General features: G+C 35.5%; 3 protein-coding genes, 1 long non-coding RNA gene and 1 pseudogene across 6 annotated transcripts; 3 read left to right on the plus strand and 2 right to left on the minus strand.

Moving 5' to 3' along the window:
- Positions 1 to 410: 410 nt before the first annotated feature.
- On the plus strand, positions 411 to 1675 carry LOC142540736 (uncharacterized). The gene is made up of 2 exons (XR_012819150.1): positions 411 to 469; positions 1275 to 1675. It is a non-coding gene; the product is annotated as an uncharacterized LOC142540736 (long non-coding RNA).
- Positions 1676 to 2882: 1207 nt separating this feature from the next.
- Positions 2883 to 7712, plus strand: LOC142540738 (glutamate--tRNA ligase, chloroplastic/mitochondrial). 2 transcript variants are annotated; one of them, XM_075647092.1, is made up of 12 exons: positions 2887 to 3277; positions 3472 to 3593; positions 3688 to 3870; positions 5001 to 5119; positions 5212 to 5260; positions 5372 to 5473; positions 5659 to 5761; positions 5878 to 5941; positions 6105 to 6219; positions 6325 to 6425; positions 7200 to 7356; positions 7440 to 7712. In XM_075647092.1, the coding sequence occupies exons 1-12, from the start codon at positions 2941 to 2943 to the stop codon at positions 7668 to 7670; spliced, it is 1683 nt and encodes a 560-aa protein (XP_075503207.1). In that variant the 5' UTR covers positions 2887 to 2940; the 3' UTR covers positions 7671 to 7712. The 2 variants fall into 2 exon arrangements, with proteins under 2 accessions (XP_075503208.1, XP_075503207.1); XM_075647093.1 differs by lacking the exons at positions 6105 to 6219; positions 6325 to 6425 and having other exon boundaries at positions 2883 to 3277.
- Positions 7713 to 8522: 810 nt separating this feature from the next.
- On the plus strand, positions 8523 to 11598 carry LOC142540741 (ADP,ATP carrier protein 1, mitochondrial-like). 2 transcript variants are annotated; one of them, XM_075647095.1, is made up of 4 exons: positions 8523 to 8676; positions 9527 to 10034; positions 10417 to 10788; positions 11091 to 11598. In XM_075647095.1, the coding sequence occupies exons 2-4, from the start codon at positions 9549 to 9551 to the stop codon at positions 11388 to 11390; spliced, it is 1158 nt and encodes a 385-aa protein (XP_075503210.1). In that variant the 5' UTR covers positions 8523 to 8676; positions 9527 to 9548; the 3' UTR covers positions 11391 to 11598. The 2 variants fall into 2 exon arrangements, with proteins under 2 accessions (XP_075503210.1, XP_075503212.1); XM_075647097.1 differs by lacking the exon at positions 8523 to 8676 and having other exon boundaries at positions 9488 to 10034.
- A 731-nt stretch (positions 11599 to 12329) lies between these two features.
- On the minus strand, positions 12330 to 14829 carry LOC142540740 (protochlorophyllide reductase-like). The gene is made up of 5 exons (XM_075647094.1): positions 14631 to 14829; positions 14405 to 14494; positions 13343 to 13874; positions 12755 to 13113; positions 12330 to 12673 (listed from the first exon to the last, which is right to left on the minus strand). The coding sequence occupies exons 1-5, from the start codon at positions 14682 to 14684 to the stop codon at positions 12518 to 12520; spliced, it is 1191 nt and encodes a 396-aa protein (XP_075503209.1). The 5' UTR covers positions 14685 to 14829; the 3' UTR covers positions 12330 to 12517.
- Positions 14830 to 16169: 1340 nt separating this feature from the next.
- Positions 16170 to 19355, minus strand: LOC142540742 (uncharacterized; annotated as a pseudogene).
- Positions 19356 to 19817: the final 462 nt, after the last annotated feature.

Here is a 19817-nt window from a genome sequence, read left to right on the forward strand (position 1 = left end):
CATCCTGTGCACGTTCGATGATGTGAAGGATCGTATGCATGTGTTTGTGACTAAGTTTGGCTTCTCTGTTGTGCTCTGGATGTTCACCACTTTCTTTATTTCTTCTTGTTAAATGCAATAAATAATACGACAATTCAACAAAATTATGTTCCACACCCTTCATTCTTTCTTCTTTTCTTTTTATGCCAAATGAGGAAGTTTTTCCTCCATTTTGTGATATCAGACAACTTGAGAAGTTTGTTGATTTTGTGACTGTCTTTCACTCTTGTAGCCTTGTGCGTTTTATTTTCTTCACCTTTATAAACCGTTGGTTTGTGAAATTTATTTTCATTGTGCTTTTCTGCATTTCTTATTGAATTTAGAAGATAATGAAGGGCTACCTTACTATTGGATTTTGATTCTTGATTTAGGTATCTAGCGACGTCTAGAAGGCCCTCCTTTGCTGCCTTTGTCACTTTTCACGTCTTTGGTAAGGTAGTATTTCTGGTGTCCTTCTGCCATCTGAAGGAAGCATTACAAAACCGTTATACTATGTTAGGATTCAAGCCAATTTATTAGCTCGCAAAATTTCCTTCCCGTGATCACAATGTATATGTTGTACACCTTCTTTCTTCTATTATTTTTTCCAAGACAGCTGTTACTTTCCATTTTCCAATGCCTATCCTGATTTTGATAACGAAGTGCTCCCGCCTTTCATTTGTCTTTGTTACCCTTGACTAGAGTACTCGGAGATACAAATGAGAAGAAGAATTAATTGATTCTCTTTCATAGCTTTGTTATTGAGAAGGCATCATCTTAAATGTAATATGCTGTTTTTGCTTTTTATACACGGATAAAAGAGTATTATTCTGAATGAACTCTTTTGCAGAGATATTGCACTTGCTTGCTGGTTTATATAATAATTTCTTGCATGAACAAGCACATTCTTTCACACTGTTAAATATTGGACTCAATATTGCTGAGACTACTTACGAGTGCTCTGTGATGTTCGGTGATTTAAATTTCTAGTATGGCAAGGGTCAATGGAAATTTTTGAAGCAAAACTTTCAAGCTTGCAATGATGTTATCCGAACGACATTAGAAGGCCAAGGAATGTAATAAACACGGTTTCCTTGTTCCAGCAATGGCGTATGCAAAGTGAACTAGTATTTGATTGCTGTGGACAAGGGTCCCTTCATTGTTGGCAGCAATTGAATGTCATTTTTTTGCTTGATAGAGCGGGTTTTCAAATTGTAATTTTTTAAGACTGACCTGATCTCTCATATTTTAATCAGCTTGCAGCGAAGACCTGTGATCATCACTATCTCATCCTCGATGCTTCAAGCAAGAATTACCAGACATTTCATCTTGGTCCGCCTTCATAGTTTCGGTTTCAGAGGTTATTAATTCAGCTACGAATCATTAAGAGACGATCTTTTACCCATTTTAAGTTTCAAAAAGAGCTCACTCTACGTGGGACGCTCCGAATCTTTTGTTTTTAACTATAATTTACTAGCTGTCCCTGAGCATGGGCTGATCTTAAAGAAGACTATATGGTGGCTATTGTTTTCTTCAGTTTTTCAAAAGTAGGATCAAGAATGATCTCTCAAACCCCCTTAAAATATGTCTATTTGGCTATTCTGTGTAGGTAGGTATTGTATCTTTTTACCTGCAATCTATTTGGCTATTCTGTATCTGTTAAGTTTCCCTCTTGGAGGAACATTATCGAAAATCCGGAATCTACAAAATTATCTTCCCGTGAAAGAGAATTTCTTTCAAAAATCTTTTCTACCAAATTTTCATATTGAAAATTCAATATGCTAGAGGTCAAATTTTTCTCCATGTTTGAAAAACCACAATTTTTAACTAAAACGATATTTCTGAGGTGGGAAATTAAATCAAACGTTCGAAGTATGTTTCGTTCGATTAATGTCATTATTTATTTATGATATAAAATATCTGAACAACTATTTATTATTAATACATAAATGCTTAATTATGTTTTAAGTTAAATTTCATGAAATTTTTCATTTTTTGGATGATATTTAATTTCAGACCTATTAAATTTTAATTCCAATAAATTTCAAGGTCAAATATAAATTTAGTTTAGGAAAAAGGCCTTTTTTCATTGTCTATATACTTTAATATATATATATATATATAAATATAAATATATTTATATTTATTATATTATATTATAGTTATAATAACTCGACGTCCTATAATAACAAGACGTCCTATAATAACAACTTGAAACATAATATAATTTTGAATTTGTCTAAAACATCATTTAGTATGTATATTTAGTTAATTATATAAATGTACATTTTTTTAAATAACATGTGACAAAAATATGTTTTAAGATTTTTTCTCTTCAATATTAAATATTATTATATCGAAATTTTGTAAAAATATAAATATATTATATTCATAATGTATCATACATGATATTCTTCTATTATATTACATATGCAACGTGTGTATCTCAACCTCTGGTGTATATAATCATGTCAGGGTTTAATAGTTCATTGATTCCAAATTTGTTACACAATCGATGGCTTTATCCCAAAAAATTCTATATATTGTGTATAAGATAAAACGAGAAATTGAGGGGGGGGGGGGGGGGGGAATAAATCTATACAAATGAAAATTACAATTTTCTTTTCATAAAAATAAATAAAATTTTCTCATTATCATTCGACTGACATGCTATTTTTCAATCAATACAAGTTAGACAACATAATATAGGTCAAGCAATTGAGATCGGACTTGTAGCCCAATGATATCATTTTCTATCGGATTAGCCGATTCATCGAGTTCGATCTTCTCTTCTTGCGTGTTGTAATAAAATATATATATATATATAGGTCAAGCAATTAAAAATAAATAATATAATACTGGTAATAAAAAGCTAGTGCTATCCGTCGGGGATTACCATCTGTTATCTTTTCGACAGAAGAAATGTGTAGTGTGGCGGGGGCGCCGTTGGCTGGAATCAAGTGCTCTCATGTGGCTACTCCGTGGCTATTTTTCCGATCAAGGACGGCCCTCAGAAGCTTTATAGTTTCGGCATCTTCTCCTGTGACCGAGTCAATTCGAGTGCGATTTGCGCCTTCCCCCACCGGGAATCTTCACGTTGGCGGTGCCAGAACTGCGCTATTCAACTACTTGTTCGCCAGGTCCAAAGGCGGAAAATTTGTTCTTCGAATTGAGGACACTGACTTGGAAAGATCCACCAAGGAGTCCGAGGACTCCTTGCTTCGTGATCTTTCTTGGCTTGGTCTCGATTGGGATGAAGGTTGAGTTAGCCCTCCATTTTTTTAAGGTTTCCCTTCTCCTACCAGTACTCGTCTTCCCCCTCCACCCAAAGATTCTTTTATCACTTGGTTGAAGTCGGTTGTATCTCGTTGACTGCCCATATTGGCTTTTTGATGCCAAGTCCTTGGCTTGCATTCTTGTTAATCGTTTATTTATCTTGCGATGGAATTGTAGGCCCTGGTGTTGGAGGGAACTACGGTCCCTACCGGCAGTCTGAGAGAAATTCTCTTTACAAGCATTATGCCGACCAACTTCTGCAAACTGGCCATGTTTACCGTTGTTTCTGCACGAACGAGGTGATCATTTTAGAAATCTCCAAAAAATGATGACTTTAATATCTCAGATAGGATTTTTGAATGTTTAATTTGTTTCTGCTATCCATATCTCCAGGAGCTGGAAAGTATGAAGGAGATTGCGAAATTGAAGCAGCTTCCTCCTGTATACACAGGCAAGTGGGCCAGTGCAACAGATGTGGAAGTGCAAGAGGAGCTGGGAAAGGGAACTCCTTATACCTATCGATTTAGAGTTCCCAAGCATGGATGTTTGATCGTCGATGATATCATCCGTGGTGAGGTAATTTAAATTATGATTTTGTGAAAACTGTCATCATGCCCTCTATCCATGTGCGTGCCTTAATGACATATTTGCAAAATAGAAATTTTCAGGATACCTTATATTGATCATCCCTTTGGACAGGAGTTTTTAGAAGTCCTAACCATTGCCAAGTTTTTATTCATCATTCTACTTGTTTGAAGTGTTTTGCGGCGAAAGTGTTAATGTCCAAAAAAATTTATTTGTCCGGTCTCTTAAAAAGAAATAAGATACACATGACCCAGCATGCCTAACATGTTGTCTGTGCTATACAGTATACACAAACCCTCCAGCGCACAATAACATTTACGTAAGTAAAGCTATTCAATCATTTAAACAATCAAATAACCTTCACATATGCATTGAAACACTTGGTATCCCTTGGTAAATTGAACCATTCAAAGCAGAACACGAAGGAGACCAGTTTGGGATGAAGCCTCTAGGTTGTTTGAGATCCATAGCCTCCTGTTTTCCAGTTCCAGGAGTTTGGTCCCTGCCTCTGGATATCTGGCCGCTTGCCATATTTCTGTGTTTTTTCCCATTGCTCTTTGACAGTTGTTTTTTCTTCTCTCTTTTCTTTTCACCTTTAACACAGCTAAGGCTTTAACCAACATTTGTGGTGTCCTTAAGATATAAATAATTTACCTACAGTTTCCAATCAACACATTTGAACGTCAATGATATGGATCAAGTTATATTTTTAATTATGGTAAATATTTTTTTACATGATCTTATTTTGATTTAGTTGAATGGTTTTCTCAACCATGTTTCTACACAAAATATTCTCACAAATGTAATATGAAACATGGTCGGAGAACTTTCTGGAAATTTTCATTGCTTTATAGACTGCGAGGTGATGGAGAGTTATGATATTTCTTGTCAGTTTTGACGTGGCCATGGTACTTTTGAGATGTCAGAACTTTATGGATTGTGAGAACTGGTCGGTAATGAGCACGCATTAGACTGATGTACTGGAATACCCTTTTTCACAATCCATAAATTTTAACATCTCGAATATGACTAACTTAGTAGAATACCGGCTAGATTCTTGTGAGATTTGTCTCGATCACATTTTTTATTTGGTTATAATTTTACTTGATATTTTCATTCAGGTAAGTTGGAACTTTGATACCCTCGGAGATTTCGTGATTATGAGAAGCAATGGACAGCCTGTTTACAATTTTTGTGTCACGGTTGATGACGCTACCATGGCTATCTCACATGTTATAAGGTTAAAATACAGGCATATCACTTCGAATGCCACTTATTTATTTTTTAGTTACCATTATGGCTTTGGTTTTCTGATCAGAACTTGTTCTTCAGAGCAGAGGAACACTTGCCAAATACCTTGAGACAAGGTTTGATTTATAAGGTATCAATCTGCATGTCGTTCTAGGAAGTTTGAGGTTAAGTTGTAGTTTTATAGTTGTGATTTTTGTTGGCGTGTGCATTGAAACAAATATATGAAATATTTACTTCCCAGGCTCTGGGATTCCCGATGCCTCAATTTGCACATGTTTCCTTGATTTTGGCACCTGATAAGAGCAAACTCTCAAAACGGCATGGTGCAACTTCAGTGGGTCAGGTAATCCTGCATAGTTTTATCTGAATTTTTTTTCCATATAATAATTTTTGGATTATCATATTTAGTCAAGAATCTACGATTATCAGCTTAGTAATACAATCCCATGATCTACTCTGAGTGATTTGCTAGTCATATTTACCTAAACTAATGTTTTCTTATTGTAATTTTGTATTTTCATTTTAAAGTTTGCGGAGATGGGATTTCTGCCTCAGGCAATGGTCAACTATCTTGCTTTATTGGGTTGGGGCGATGGTACCGAGAATGAATTTTTCACTCTTGACCAACTTGGTTAGTCAATTTTTTTTTTCAAAACGTTTTGCTCGTTATTCCTTGTTGTTTTTGGGTCTTTATGCACCAATATGTTCAACCAATGACTGCTTCATATCTTCTGACATTATTTGCAGTTGATAAATTCACAATTGAGCGTGTCAATAAAAGTGGAGCAGTTTTCGACTCTACCAAGTTAAGGTAATGGTGGTTTTTAGATAGTATTCGGTTAAGGTTCCTACATTATATGCAAAAGGTATTGCTATAGGCATTTTTCTGAAATTCTCGGGTTTCTATCACGAAAGATTTGCTATTTTCAATTGATTACTGTTGCTCATCTTTCTGCATATGTTGAACAATAAAGGTGGATGAATGGTCAGCATTTGAAATCTCTACCATTAGAAAAGCTGACCAAGCTTATTGGTGAGCGCTGGAAGAGCGTTGGCATTGTTACGGAGTCAGAGGGGAGTTTTATAGAAGTACTGTCATTCTCTTCAACTGTTCCGATTACTTATTGTCTTTCACAAACAATCCGTTGGTCTTATTACTCGCATTTAAATCCCATCGGTAATCCATACTATCAGGAAGCTGTACTGCTGTTGAAGGATGCGATTGACTTGATTACTGATGCCGACATTTCTCTTTCGAACTTGCTGTCTTATCAGTTATATGCCACACTCACTAGGTAATTTAGACTCCGTGAGTTTTCAGTTTCTTGATTTCGTTTGGCATCATTCAGAATATGCAAAACTCTCACTTTAGCCCATTCTGATTTTAAACTGTTCTAGATTTTTTAGTGCAAGTCATATTCTGGGAATTTATGCTTACATATAAAATTCAAAGCTTTTAAAATTTTAGCAATTCACCACATGCTTGCTTGACCAAAATTAATGAGGGAATGTAAAGCTGGTTTCATTATTTAAAGTGGCAAAATTTTACAAGCTATAACCCTCATAAAAGTGGAAAACTAATATAAGCACTTTAGCTGCTGTTCCCTCGAGAGTGATACATTGCATTGGTTCATTAACTTGACCTTTGTTCTATTGAAATTGCACATGAGATATGAGAAAATCAATTTTTCTTTATCAGTAAAGTTTTGACTCTCATACTAATGCATGAGCTGATTCGAGGTATAGCTAACCTCCAAGAATTTGAGAAAGGAACGAAAGAATTTGAAAAGAATTCGGAAGAGAAAATGGCATTAGAAAATGAATTTCTCAGTTTGAGTTACAAAATACATTGGATGCTATACTTTCTTTTCGTCCTCTCTTTTATACACTCCAACTGCAACGATTTGTAACTAACTCATAGCTACTTGTATCTACAATTCAATTCATCATTCATAGCACACACTTTGGGAATCTTATGAACGATTTTGTGAATAATTTCTGCATGTAATCTAAATCTTTACGAACTGCCATGATTATACTGATGAAATTTTGTACTACGATGACTGCAGTCCTGAAGCTAAACCTGTCTTAGAAGATGGTCTATCAGAAATTGCTTCCAGTTTGTTAGCTGCCTATGACAGTGGTGAGCTCAAAAATGCGCTCGAGGAAGGTCACGCTGGATGGCAAACGTGGGTGAAGAGTTTCGGTAAATCACTGAAACGCAAGGTTTGCCTTTTTCTGAACAGAGATTATTACGCTTATTTCTCTTCATCTGTGAACCATTTTACTTATAGTGATTTTCAATCCAGGGGAGAGCACTCTTCATGCCCCTCCGAGTTTTGCTAACAGGAAAGTTCCATGGGCCAGACATGGGAGCTAGCATGGTTCTGATCTATAAAGCCGGTTGCTGTGGTGTCGTGGTTCCCCAATCTGGGTTTGTGTCGTTGGATGACCGGTTTAAAATGCTTCGAGAGGTCGAATGGGAGTCCTTGAAGAGGGATAATCCTGTTATGGAGTCAACTGTGGCTGTGCCTACCTGAAACAAGTTACTTTTCCTTCTTAGTGTGTGCTTTGGAGGAAAAGTAATAGATGAGATGCTAGCCTAGGTTAATTCTTTCAAGCTTTTTCGGTGGTAACTTTTTCATTAGAATCTGAAAAAAAACAGAGGAAAAAGCTCATTGTATCGCGTATTTATTCAAAATATTAATTAATATAATGCTAAGAAAATTTCGGTTTGGAAAAAAGAGGATGAAAAATAATGCCAAAAATATTTGGCCAAATCATTTTCATCTCAATTAAATAAACTACTTAGATCTGATTTGTGATATGATTATATATGATTTATAGATGAAAAATGAATATATATATATATATATATATGTATATGTATATGTATATGTATGCATAAATATTTTGTTGAATTTGAGTCTAACATTGTATTAAAGTGTTGTCCATTTGATTTGGTTCGTCGGGTCAACTCTATCTGTCGTTAATTAAAGGCTGACTTTTCTCATCCAGTTTGACGGAAGTTGAGATAGGTCGATTACGTTGGATAAAAAAATGTAATAATTTAATTTTTCATCGTTTACATCAAACAATCTGAAATTAAATTTATATTTAAACTCAAATTATTAAGCAAGTTTATATCATAGCTTATTACAAATGTTAATATTTTATCATTACATTTTTCAATGAAAAAATAATAATTGTTGGACTATTTTTTTGATCGTCATAACTAAAGATGTTTAATTTAAATATAGAAATAGGTTTGGTGGATTTTATGAACAATTATTTTTAATTTGTTTTTATCAGTATCATAATCAGATTAAATAATGTAATGGATAGGATAAGATAAGATAAGATTCCATTATTTAGATGGCAGAAGTGTGATTTCAGTGAAACATAAGGGGGAAAAGTAACTACAGTAAAACCCTAACGCAGAATCTTGACTGATATATCCGAGTCAAATTCTGAAAGGATTCTGATCATCGTTCTATCATACGGTGGATTCGAGACGAATTAATTTTCTATTTGGGTTTTTAATCGGTAAATTTTGTCTTGTATTGAAAGTTTTCTTTTAAATTTAAATTCATTCACCGGAATTTCGTTGTTTCGTTTGGTATCTGATCGTTGGTCAGGTGTCGTTTGTTTGAGATTAAGCTTAAATCACCATATGTGACTGGAATTGTAATGGCGCGATTTATCTGTATTTCTGAATTTCACTCTGTGAGTTATTTTTTGGTTTTGTGTTCTTGAACGTTAATAAGCAATGTTTTGTTCTTTTTAAATGCTTTTGAAATGGTGTAGTTGTTTGTCATTCATCCGCTAAAGAGAAGTGAGAAAAGTGGGTTTGAATGTCAACATATAACTGGATTTCTTCCGAACCGCTTGTGCAAGGAAAAATGTTCGTTGTTTTTTTCTCTTTGAAATGTGCGTTGGGATAGCTCTGAAAGTATGGCTTCTTAGTTGGGTGTGAGAATATATTTTGTTGTTTTTTACAGGTTGTAATGATAGTTTACTATTTTTATGTAAGTTCGTTTGAAAATGGGGTTTATTCCTTTTACGTTCAAAATCAGTGTAAGATCCATATAACATCCAATGGTATGCGTGCCTGAGATTCTATATATTGTGTTTCTATATATGCACATTTGTAGATGTTTAAAAAAATATTGGCAAGATGGACGTGCTTGTGATGATATGTGGTGTACTTTGGTATTCTGCGTTGAAATCTTTTGTTACTGAAATAAGTTTGGGTTGTGTCTTTTCTTTTACTCTGTGCAACATCCAAGACACGTATTGTGGTTTGGGATGATAATATATCTCCCAAATTAACTGTGAAGCCATGTGAACTTTTGTTGAATTGGTTTTTTCTTAGTCTCAAATTGTTATTTTTCAGGTCATAGCATTAATTTGCAATTATGGTGGATGGCACAAATAATCCATCCTTACTTCAAAAGATACATGGGCAATCTTATTTTTTCTCTCGAGTTTCTCCTCAAATACAATGTAACAATGCCAACTTACACGCATTGACTGGCAGATACGTCAATCATGGCCTACAAAGTTTGTCCATGCCATCACACCGAGGAACTGACCTGGAAATCGTCTCGCCACTGTCTCCTTTTCTTATTCAGGCTCCTGCCGAGAAAGAACGAGGTTTTTCCGGTTTTATGGTGGATTTCCTCATGGGAGGTGTTTCTGCTGCAGTGTCAAAAACCGCTGCTGCTCCAATTGAGAGAGTTAAGCTCTTGATTCAAAACCAGGATGAGATGATTAGAGCTGGTCGGCTGTCTGAACCATATAAAGGAATTACTGACTGCTTTGCCAGAACTATGAAAGATGAAGGTGTCATTTCTTTATGGAGAGGCAACACTGCAAATGTTATCAGATACTTTCCTACCCAGGTTGATTTATCTTCTTGATGATAAGTTCTCCAAATGCTGTAGGTTTATTCTGATTTTACATATAATATATAAGTTTAAACATAGAGAAGTTGGTGACAAAAATCTAAATGCATTATTTTCCTTGACCATTTATGTAGTTGTTAGTTTGCGCAGCTTTCTGAAAATGTTGTAGAGATTAAATTGTTTGCAGCTAGTTTCTGTTTTGAAAATGCATGATCATTTAACATCCTTTAATTCATGTAATCTACAAATAAAAAAGGATTAATCAATGCATGTACTTCAAAGCTAATGTAGAGTTTTCCCGTTCGGCATTTATCTTTGTAGTATGACAAAGGGATATCATAACATTCTCTGATTCCTCTAGTTTTGCTATGGAGTGTAGGCTCTGAACTTTGCTTTCAAAGATTACTTCAAGAGATTGTTCAACTTCAAGAAGGACATAGATGGCTACTGGAAGTGGTTTGCAGGAAACTTGGCATCTGGTGGTGCTGCTGGTGCCTCTTCTCTTTTGTTTGTGTACTCCCTTGATTTTGCCCGAACACGACTTGCAAATGATTCAAAGGCTGCGAAAAAGGGTGGTGAGAGACAGTTTAATGGATTGGTCGATGTTTACAAGAAAACGCTAAAATCTGATGGTGTTGCGGGACTTTACCGAGGATTTAACATCTCGTGCGTTGGAATTATAGTATACCGAGGGCTTTACTTTGGAATGTATGATTCCCTGAAGCCTGTTGTTCTGACTGGTTCGTTGCAGGTTAGTGGCCTACGGAATTTTATGTGAAACATAAGGTTGGTGAGCGATTGTCAGTGAAATAATAATTTTTCTAAACAAGTAAGATAAGCATTCTCGTGGACATTTGAACCTTTCCATTTCCATATGGTTCCGGATTATCTTGTATGATGGAAATGCACAACTCACAATTAATATGGTGAAGCTTTAGGATAGCCTTGTTTGATGCCATATTCCAAATTTCATGGTCACTACACATGTTAATACCAGAAAGCTATTGCCAGATTGAGGCTACTAACATGACTAATTTGTGTCCGTAACTGCAGGATAGTTTTATGGCTAGTTTCTTGCTGGGGTGGGGTATCACGATTGGTGCTGGCTTGGCTTCTTACCCAATTGACACAGTGCGTAGAAGGATGATGATGACATCGGGGGAGATTGTGAAATATAAGAGCTCGATGGATGCATTCTCCCAGATTGTCAAGAACGAAGGCACGAAATCACTCTTTAAAGGTGCTGGAGCCAACATCCTGAGAGCGGTTGCTGGTGCCGGTGTGCTAGCTGGCTACGACAAACTGCAGGTGCTTGTCTGGGGCAAGAAATATGGATCTGGAGGTGGCGGTTGATTTTACAATGTAATGGTGATAATGACACTATGACTTTACTACTCTTATCTTCCTCTGTGTTTGGAAATAATAGTTTGGATGGATGAAAAAAGAAGAAACTTTAGGTTGGTGCTTTATATAGTTGAACATCCCATGTAATTACAGTCGCAACCTTGTATCCAAATTTTAGTCCCGTTCTGGAAGTAGTAATGAGTGTTAAGTACTGCCTGTCCTCGTTAGTTTTTTATTGCTCGTTAGTTTCCTTCTAGCATTTCTAGCCAATGCTTTTCCCCTATATTCCATGATACTAGAGAACTAGATTCGTAGAAGAGTCGAGCTCGGATCGAACCTCTAAAATTTTTCAGGTTACGTCTTATCTTTATGATTTTTTGAGCTCCGGGTGCGCAGTTGGCTTCTTTACGGTTTATCTAGTTTAAAATTTAGTGTTCATAGTGATATGATGTATTGCATTATAAAGAATGGACTAAATTTTTAATGATATGTAACCATACGTGAACATTAATATGGTTGATTTGTGGTTATGATATTTAATCAATATCTACCGTAGAGTATGTAATTAACAATGGTTAGGAAAAGTTTCCAAATAGGTTCAGAAGCTTCTGATCCATCATATCAAAACTCAAGCTCCAAAGTCATAAGCTCTCGGAGGACCAAATGATAAGCTTCTCAGTTTGCCAAGGATGATATACGCACGTTTTTGGTCCAAAGAATGAGTTTCTCAGTATGTTCTTGAGGATCTTGTATTCCGTCATTTGATTTTATTTTGGTTATTAGACATTGCATTTTCAAACTGAATCAAGGCTAGAGGTGGATTCAGCATGTTAGTACCGTACTGATCACCCGTTCGACCCATCCGCAACTAAATTCTTGGACCCAACGGTAAATCTGAAGAGCCACGACATGACTCGAGTTTCTGAGACTTTTTTTTTCATCTGAGTATTGACATATACTGCTACTTCAAAATTCAAACATGAATCCACACTCCAGCTATACAAAAACAAATATTGCAGTTGCAACATCGGATTTTCACTTCTTACAGCCTGAATTTAGAACGGGAGTCTCTTTCTATATATCTGCTTGTGTAACATAAAAACTATTCTCCCATACAGATGTATTTTGGAACTGCATCAAGCCAATCCGACAAGTTTTTCACTGACTTCCCACAGTTTACTCGCTTTCTCAGCATCACTGGCTTCTTTCGAGAGCTTATTCTCAAAAGACGAAGAGTTGTTATTCCAGCTCCAATATACACCCGACTTTGAGAGGCTTGGATCACTAACAACCTGAATTTCAAGAAAATATGTAAGTATTTATATTTGTGGGTTTGATGAAATCTGCGTCTTGGATTTCATGTTTTGACTAACCTGCGCAAGTCTTTCTCCAGCTTCTGTTTCAGAGACATAGCCTTTGGTGATATATTTCTGGAAAGGTGGGAAGAGAATCCTGAAAAGTGGAATGTGTTCTCTGAATAGTCCTGTTTCAGCGATACATCCAGGATAGAGTGATGCAAAAGTAATGCCAGTTTCCTCGTGGAAACGTTTGTGAAACTCTTGCATAGTGAGCATGTTGCAGACTTTGCTGTCTTTGTAGGCTTTGGCACCATCAAATTCGCCCCCATCTATCATGGACGAGCTGCCTACTCCATTCAAGCCTCCTCTAAGTCCCCTTAAGTCCCCTAAATTAGCCTTTGGTGGCACGTTTCCGGCCAAGGTGTTCGTGTTACCTATCAAGAGCAAAAAGGAAAATCAGTCAAGTGTTCATATTACATTGAAAGAAACTCATTACAGTAGAATTCTCAAGAATTCTACAAAATTCTTTGCAGCTAGCCAAACAGTCGATGCGGATTGTAACACAATTATGACGATGAATCACACATTGAAATAGATCACCTTCAGTCTTGATTTCAACCAAGCAAAAAATAGAAAGACTAAGCAATGAGCTCAGAGCAGTACCTGTAATGGAACCAACGATGATAAGACGCTTCTGTGGATAATCTGATTTTTTCATATCTTCCAATAGCAACCTAGAAAGAAGGAAATGGCCAAGATGATTTGTGCCAACACTGAGCTCGAACCCCTCAGCAGTAAATGTCGGCTCTTTAGCAGTTGGAAAGTAAACGGCAGCATTGCAAACCAGCACATCGAGCGGCCTCCCAGTAAGTCGAAAAGCATCAACAAACTGGCGGACACTTTCAAGAGAGGCAAGATCAAGATGCATGACCGTGTAGTCTTCTTTAGTAATGCCAACGGATTTCGCAGCTTTTTCGGCCTTGAGAAAATTCCTGCAGGCCAATATAACATGCCATTTTCCTGTTTCGGCAAGAGCCTTTGCAGCTGCAAGGCCTAATCCTGAGGATGCTCCGGTGACTATAACGGTGCCTTTGGTTCGAGTTTTCTTCTCTTCTGTTGAAGCCTGATTGATGGATGGAGCTGTGACTGTCGTTTGTGCTTTAATTGGTCCATTTACCAGTTTCTTTCTTAATTCCTGTACAGTTAACTTCATCACTACGTGTAAAACCACAAAGATTCAGAAAGTCAATTCGTAACAACGGTTTCCATAGGATATTGTTGAGTCTGTGTAAGCTACAATTACTCACATTTGTTCAACGTAGCCATCCAGGTTGCAAAACAAATGAAATGACTGTTTTAGTGTTTAAAATATTTGAGTTGTAAGATCATCACAGATACAGCTTTATATATATATCCCTATCCCTAAACGATATAGATTCCTCTGATTAAAATGCTTAAATTAAGCATGAAATTCCATACCCACAAAATCACCCTACTTTCTAGGATACCCTGCCATGCCAAGAATCAATCTTTTCAATTTGAACCCTTCCAACCACCGAATATGAAGTGTAATCTACCAAATCAAAGTCTTTCAAGAAATGAAAGACACCTTTTCATCAATCTTTCTCACAAGATTTGATGCAATGTTACTGTTTCAAAAACTGCAATGAAAAGGTATAATAAATTACCAATTCAGTATATATATGTATGTACATATATATTTACCTTGTTCAAAGAAGAGTTGCTTTCAGCTTTAAGAGAGAGAGGCAGTGAAGCTCCAAAAAGGGACGTCTCTTTTAAACCACTTGCTTTGTTCTACCAAAATTCATCCAACAACACAACAAAAACTTCGATAATTTAGAATCTAACCTACAAACTTCATGTAAAAACTAGATATTATAACAAGAAAAGTAATCTATATTTCGTTCCCATTCGAGTGAATCTTTTGTACCTCTTTCGGAATGGAGAGGGTCGATGAAACCATAGAAGCTGCTTGGAGATACATTGTTGCAGTAAATGAAAGATTTGCGAGTGCGTTTTTTTGGAGTGGGTTTAGTGTGTTTTAGCAGTGAGACTGTTGGGATGTTGGGAGAAGGGTGAGTGTGGATTCTTATTTAAGACAATGGCCCACTTTACCTTATTTTGTCCAATCAGCGCTTCAGCTTGGATTCTCACTCATTGATATTTAATTAAAAAAAATAACTCAGTGATATTTAAAAAAAACAAACAAACAAAATTGTATCATTTTACACACACACGGCTTTTTTAGTTTAACCAATCTTGTTCATGTCCATATTTTCTATGACTCTTGTGAAATTGTTTTTAGTTCAAGCATTAGATATAAATATATGGAATGGTTCATGGCTGCGTGTGGGTCTTTGGGGTAGTCGACAACGGATTTTTTGCATAGAATAAAAATACGAGAGCCGAACCTATTTTGATGAGAAGTTTTAGTGTGATCAGTTGATCATTTTGTGCAGCTGCTGAAGTTTTTCGTGTGCTCGGTTGATCACTTTGTCCAGCTGCTGGAGTTTTTCTGAGCATTCATATAGTTCAAAGTTGGATATTTTCATGTGAAGAATTTGTGTGATTGATTCACATATTTTTCGCGTTGCTGATTGGTGTTGACGACACTCAAGAACAACACTGCGTGAAGTGTTAGTCGAAGAGTGGTTTCTTTTGGTTTAAACAATATGATTCTTTTTGTTTCATGCATCTATTATTTACTTTGAGTTTTCTGATGCATTTTAATTCCTTGGAATGTTAAAAATATTTGATTTTATTATTCTCAATAGTATTGATTTTTGTAAACGATTTTTTTCTAGTTTCCGATGCATGTTGTGTTACAACATCAGAGCACAACACTAACTTTTAATACACACATCATAATTTATTTCCCGTCGATTTATGATCAACAACGCCCTTTCAATCTTCATCCAATAAAATTCAATTTTCTAATATTTCAAATAATCTAAAAAAATGAAAAAAAAATTATGTTAATCTAGATGATCACCTAGGTGGATTTTGCGCCACCTATATTGTGACTATGCATCCTAAGCGGCCAATTAATGTTACAACGCTCAAAATAATGTTTTTTCTAAAAATCGATCTAGTGGGTGAATCGATCTAGTCGGCTTTCGGTCATGATGAAAGCGTGAATATAAAATCAAATCGCATTTTGAACTTCTGTGAAGACCTAAACAAACGTATATTCTCTTGTATGAAATTAATTATCTTTTAAAATCTAGTGTCATTAAAATCAATCAAAACATGCCCTGTAAATGGATAAATGTATCTAATTTATAAAAACATAAGAGTTATAAAACAACTTTAATTTAGGAAAAGGGTTATATATATAATGAAAAATAATTTTTTCGATAAAAAAATAATATTTTTTATTGATCGAATTTAGATATTAGCCAGTTTTTATGTCTTACGTAGACAGTACAAATTATATATGTTATAATTTACACACATAAAAGTTGATCAATTCCAAAATTCGAGCCTATGGCTGCAATTGGCCAACACAACTTGATAGAATGTCCCACTGAACTCAACAAAGATTGGACCAAATGTGATATATACAGATAAAATATGACAAAGGCCTCAAACCTCTACAAACTTTCATGAAAATTATGCCTACTCTTTCAAAATTCTGGAAAACAAAAGGGCCTTAACCAGGGGGCGTAAATCTCTCTCAGAAAATGAACGACTGAGTTTCTGACTATGTTGCTGCGATTGTAGACTATACAATATTTTTCTGAAAATATGAAGAAAAATATATCTTAAGAGGCACCCTTGAAAATTCATCTAATGGGATTCAAGGCAGTTTCTTCGTGCCGTTTTCATGCATGTCTTACGCCCATGAAGTAGTCGAAGTCATGATGTTGGACGCCAAGTTGCTTTAGCCATGAATCTGCCCTGCACAAAAGTGTTCCTAACTTTTCTTTGCCATGAGCATTTTTGTCCGAGATCCACACGTCGCCTTGCATCTTGTAAGTGGCCAAACCAAATGGAGTGAGGGAAATAACAACCCCTTCTTCAGTTTTTCCATCAACATTTTCAACCTCGTATTCAAATTCCATATCTATCCATCATAATTCGGAATGTTTCGATAAGTTTCATTTAATAGTGAGACGACAAGCATCATGGACAACTATCGTCAATCTTTCTCATCAATAATTTTGTACCTTGAAAGGAGGAAGAAAGGGTGTGATATGTGAGAAAGCATGCTTGCAAGTCTTTAAAAGTTCTTCCGGTGCCAGGAATGTGATAAATAGGGTACCTGTATTATCACATGGACAAGGTCATTCACACCATTTTTTATTCCCTTTTGCATCTAGTTCCAGGAAAATAGTTATCTACAAAAAAAAAAAAAGGATTGAAAATAAAGGAAAGGATTTGGGAGAAACTAACCACGCGACCGCCATCCAACTAGCTGGTGAAAGATCTACACTTCTCAACGACATTAATCCAGGATAACGTTGAGCTAAGCTGCTTACCTGTTAAATCAAACATTCAAAGTGTGTTCATAATACTATGCATATCACAAGGAGTGAAACCAATTGAAAATGACTAATTCAATGTATAAAAAATTCAAGAACTTTTGTTACCCTAAAGAGAAAGATCAGTTCGCCTCTAAAACAAGCATATTCAATCGTCTCAAAAGTTGCGTATGATATTTTATTAGATGCCTACTATGAACGAATTTTAGTTCATTCCATTATATCCATTAGAACTTGCTTTTCATACCGTTCTTAAAAGTAATCGATCACAAACAAAAGAAAGATAATGCTCGGTATCTAAGAGCAACGGTCTTTAAAAAGAACAGGTGGAAAAGGGGAAGAGATTAATTACCTTGTCCATGAGAGGAACTCTTCCATATGGGGACGATTTCTCGAAATACTGAAAGTACAAACCACCCCATTTTTCATTCGGATGCCAGAAGTTATCATTCTCGAATGGTCCTTCGTCAGACGAGCATCCATCCCATCTCGACAACTTCTCACTCTCGCTCTCATCACTGAACGAATCATTAAAAGAATCCCTAGTCTCACTCGTCGAGTCCGTCTCTTCCCTATCCCTAACAAGTATCAAAAGCATTCACCGTTCAATCTACCAAAGGCGAAAAACACCATGAATCCCTATATTTCCATTCGTCGACTTGAAAAATTACTTCTTAAAGAAAGAAAGTGACGTCATTATACGCACAAAACAAATGAAAACGAAACTAAATGAGATCGAATCAGGCACTCAATTCACAAATTAAATTTCTAACTACAGGATTTGCTTACTTTAAACAGTTAATCAATGAAGAGGTGGTGAAAATTTGGATAGCAGAGAGATAAGGCACAAAATATTGGTCTAAATTCTTGCCATCGTCGGCAGTAACTGGGACTCCAGCTCCATAGGCACTCCATTCACCAAAACTATTCCAAAGATCACCCAACATAAAATATTCAACTTCTCTCTCTTTCCAAAGGATGCCATACCCTATTAAGCTTCTTCACATCACCCTGCTCAAAGACATACATTTGGTGTATATATATATAAACACATAAAAAACACAAATCAATATTATGATTTAAATGATTATTTTAACATGAAAAATAGGTGGGAATGGCAGACCTTGTACAAGCATTGAGATGGGACCATGGGTGTTGTGCTATCCAAGAAGGATTCCAGGTTTGTTAGCATTGAAGCCTTGTCTAAATTCAACATGATTTCTGCGTAAAAAGAGAGAGAATTTGGTATACTTCTCTCCCCCAAAGCCTTCGAATGCAGAAGAGGCGAGGCAGCAAAAGGGATGAAGAATTCAGAGGAAGAAAATTTATTAAGGGAAAAGAGGAAGAGAAATTGACGGGATTTCTTACTTTTTTTATTGTATTGAGGGAAGAAAACTAGCAAAAAGAAAATCAAAAAAAGAAAATTTGTGACCAAAAATATTTCTACCCTTTGATTTATGAACAAACTAGTTTCCAAAAATAAGGAATTATAGTAATATTTTCTTTCGATTTTTCTTTCTTGGAAAATGGATGAAGTTAACATATATATCCAAAAAAAAGACAGAATATTGAATTCAAAGACAGGTTTCAATCACTGTGAAACTTGGACTCGGGTAAGATTTTCTCTTCCTCGTCAAAACCCAGAATTCTTCTCAAGGAAAACCCAAAATTTATTCTTCAAAAAAAAAAAAAACTCTCACCCATCCATATAACCGAAATCAAAACCCAACCCACAATCCCAATTCAAAATTCAAGAAGAAAAAATAAAAATAAAACTCCTTTTCTCGCCAAAAGAAATGCTGAAAATGAAGAGACGTTTGAATCACAATTTGAGACCAAAGCAAACGTTTTCTGAGCCAAGAAACCGAAAACCAAACGATTTTTATTTTTTATTTTTTAAATATTATATTAATCTGAACAGAAAGTCACGGCCACTGATTAAAACAAGGGATTAATTAAGGTACCAGAATTGATGCAATTAACAGGAGAAAACAAGGTCCCAAAAGCGTGCGTGGGGGGAAGAATGTGAGACTCTTGAGCATTCAGAATCCTCAACAACGTTAAAACACAAAGCGAAGAACCATTAATTTATGGGACTTGAAACATGTTTCAGTATCTGTCTCTGTCTCCCAAATTATACTCCCACCGTTGAAAGATAAGCTTCATTTATGCATTTCTTGCATTAATTAGGAATTATAATATGGCTTTTCTTTATCTTTTTTTCCCAAAAAAAGAAAGAAAAAAGAAGAAATTTTTGAATGGGAAGATGAGTTGGGAAAAAAGTTCGAATTTTGATTGTATATTTTGGGTCAAATAAAGAATAAAAAATCTTCCTAATCCAGGACCATTTCGGGGCTGTCATTACTTAATTATTCAAGATTGCAACTATTAATGGTTAATTAATTGTGATTAATGGAAGGAAACAACTGTTGAGATTGTTATCAAGATAATCTAATTATTGAGTGGAAATATACAATATTTTAAATATATATACGTTGACTGGATTATATGTGGAATATGATATAATATACAAATAATATTAATAAAACAATTATTTTTTTTTTCTGGTTGTGGATGAATATATCCAAAACTTTGGATTAGTGAGTGGTTATCCAGATGGTCTTGTATGGTCA

This window comes from Primulina tabacum, chromosome 3 (assembly GCF_025594145.1).
Source record: "Primulina tabacum isolate GXHZ01 chromosome 3, ASM2559414v2, whole genome shotgun sequence".
NCBI classification, from domain to species: Eukaryota; Viridiplantae; Streptophyta; class Magnoliopsida; order Lamiales; family Gesneriaceae; genus Primulina; species Primulina tabacum.